At 28.3% G+C, this 3,097-nt stretch overlaps 1 protein-coding gene across 1 annotated transcript in view; it reads left to right on the top strand.

Annotated features, from left to right (window-relative positions):
- Positions 1-2,219, top strand: part of LOC105456313 (probable G-protein coupled receptor Mth-like 3) — a 3,416-nt gene extending 1,197 nt beyond the window's left edge. The window contains exon 3 of the mRNA XM_011700262.1: positions 1,151-2,219. Within this exon, the coding sequence (XP_011698564.1) occupies positions 1,151-1,523 (373 nt within the window). The 3' untranslated portion in view covers positions 1,524-2,219. The remainder of the gene's footprint in view (positions 1-1,150) is intronic.
- The last annotated feature ends 878 nt before the right edge of the window (positions 2,220-3,097 follow it).

The following is a 3,097-nucleotide window of genomic DNA, read 5'->3' as shown; positions in this document are numbered from 1 at the left end:
TTTTGTTGAGCGTTGTACGATTTTTAATCATCGAGTTATTCAACATTGAAGCAAAAATGGTTCTTTTTACTTCAATGTTGAATAACTCGATAACTAAAAATCGTATAATGCTCAACAAAAAAAGAAATTAAAGGTAAAAATTCACTCTTTCGAAAGCTGTAAACTGCATTTGCATGCGATTTTTAATTCGCGCCATGAAACTTGTCAAAGTTTATAAAAAATTTTGAGATTCATCGGGTTTCCTTTTCTATCCGTGTAATTCCATAAAAGATCAGTAGGATCGTTTTCTGAAATACCGATTTGGAAAGTAGAGATCTTAAGCTGTAAAATGCTTTTTTGATCATCTCGATACGATCATTTTTGACAAAGTTACACTCTCTTGAATTTTGCCTATTTTTGGAGGGTAGTAAGTGATGCTTTAATTTTGTTGAGAAGTGTATTTCATAAATATTATTAATATTATTATTAACCTTAAATGGTATTTGCAGATCTAGTAGAGCCAGACATTTTTTAAATTATGCCTCAAATCTCCAGGTAGCGTTGTGAAAAATTGCTTATAATAAATGTTTTTCACGACTTTATATAATTTTAAATTACATAATTATATTCCTCGGATTTTTACTTCTGAAAATGAACAAAAAGTTCAATTAAGTTGACCTTAAACAAAGATTTATCAATTTCAAATTTTGTCGGACTTTCAAGTTTTGTTCATTGTACCCGTGACTAGAAAATTTTGAAGCATTATCGATTAGAGATCAAAATAATTTGATCGCCGTGTGTGAATATGTCGTGCAACATTAATGATTTTGATTGTTTATTGAGTATTAATACGTAGCAATTTATGTTTCAACAAGAGATTTGTTTTTTAACAATCTTATATGTTAATTTACTTTTATAATTTATAAAATGAAAAATTGCATTTCTTAAACAAAAAAATTTTGAAATATATTGTTATTAAAAGCTTATTATTTTTAGCTTCTATTTTTAAAGACTCGCTTAAACCTATCTATTATTTTTGTTAAGAATATCTTAAAATGATCAAGAGCTGTTTTCATAAATATATATCTTGATTGTCTTAGAAGATATTATATGTTATTTAATAATAATAATCATAATCACAGACGATATGTATATGTATATTTGCTTACAGGTTTACTATGTACCTAAAGCTGCTCATAGTGATGGGACTAAGTTGGACTATAAGTATAATATTGTGGCTTGTCAATAGTACTTATACCGTACCGGAGATACTCTGGAATATCAGCTTCTTGATAAACATTTATCAAGGCGTCATCATTTTCATCTTATATGTGTGCAAAAGGAAGACCTTGCGGTTGTTGCTTAAACGATTCGGTTGGCAGACTCACGGTCCGTCTTTAAATATCATTTCATCGAGCAATCAGTCTACAGCGTCCGAAAATACAACCCACATCCCATCGGTATCGGAATCAGTGCATATGCAAAATATCAATCTTTCTATTAATCAGGAGCCCAATCATTACGCAAAGTTTAATGCAAAATAAAGGAACAAATTTATTATATTTATAAATCAGTAGTTAATCAGCATCATAATTTAATTCTCTAGTCAAGGATTGAGCTTGCGTTATTGTATGTACCTCGCTCCTTGTTTGTACAGACACTCATTATGTACTCGTGGAATATTCCAAAAGTAAAGTTTACATGTAATTATTATAAATTTCTACGTATGCATATAAATTCTACGGATGCATATAAATTACTGTTGATGGATTTTATATATTATAATAATAAAAAGAGTAACTTAAGTACGGTTTTCTGTGACTTTTCGTACATACATTATTTTACAGCATTCGTTTATAGCCATAGGATTATCTTGGAATGTTAAATTTACATAAAATCAGGTTTATCAGAATTTGTAGTAAGCTTGGCATCGTTAATGGCATACTAGCATGCGAATAACCTGACAGGAATGCGGCGTATTGTGATTCATAGCGCACAATCGAAAATATTTGTCCTTACGAGATTTTCGACGAGTGTTATCAAACAGTCGAGACGGATCAGCCAGCTGATTACTATTATTTCGACGATCGTCTTAGCTTACGGAACGCAACTTATAATTTAAAGAGACTTTGTGAGACTTTAATAAATATACATATACGTACATTCGAAATATATGTAGATTTTAATTAATTAACTGAATAAAATGACTAGGCTTTATAAGGCCGGTTTTTAATCTTTAACCGATTCATTATCTTGTCAATCATTCATAATCTTGTCAATTAGCAATCATGTTCAGTAAATAAATGCATGTCTTCATCTTCCGCCAAAGTAAAATTTAATTTTTTTGTGCTTATGAAACAATATAGTGCCAGTTTTCTTTTAAAATCAATTGATCTTTGCTCGTAAAATAATGGTATCATTTTTTTGTATTTTAATTCGTTATCTAATGACGGTTTTTGATACAATCTATTCGATACAATCATTGTGTGGTAAGGCTTGTATATAAATATTTATTATATTATATTGTATATATATTATTGGTACGTTTTTTTTGAAGATGGTGCATGTACCATTCAGCTTTTCTTTTGTTTTTTTTTAACGTGAAGAGAAAAAGAAAGAAAATGTACCGTGTAAGAAAGACCATGCACCGTTTTCAAAAGGAACATGTGAGATCAAACACACAAATTAACTAGAAAAACAAAAAGTTGTAACATAAAATTTTATTATATTTATTAAGCAAGGACAATGTCTTTTTATAGAAGGAAAATAAAAATTTTTTACGATCACTAACAAATAATTGAGCAATAAAATTGAAAATTAACTGTAAAAAAAAAGTATCTATATATCTATAAAAAATATATTTATTTTATAGTGATTTGGCTAAAATTCTAATTTTGTTTTGGAAAAATATATTTGTTTACGAATGGATCTCAGAATGCCATCTCAGAATTTTTATGGTACCATATTCTACATATATTGGAGTATTTTTAATAATTTTTTCAGATCTTTAAAAGTAGATATAAAATTAATGTTTTTATTTGAAAATATGGGAAAATGTTAAAAAATTTATGTGTATAAAAATTGTGTGTATAGGGTAAAGTAGCGCAATTTGGTCATA

Source organism: Wasmannia auropunctata, unplaced genomic scaffold (assembly GCF_000956235.1).
Source record: "Wasmannia auropunctata unplaced genomic scaffold, wasmannia.A_1.0 LD335713.1, whole genome shotgun sequence".
Lineage (NCBI taxonomy): Eukaryota > Metazoa > Arthropoda > Insecta > Hymenoptera > Formicidae > Wasmannia > Wasmannia auropunctata.
Note: the sequence above shows the minus strand (reverse complement) of the source record. Positions and strands in the feature narration are given on the sequence as shown.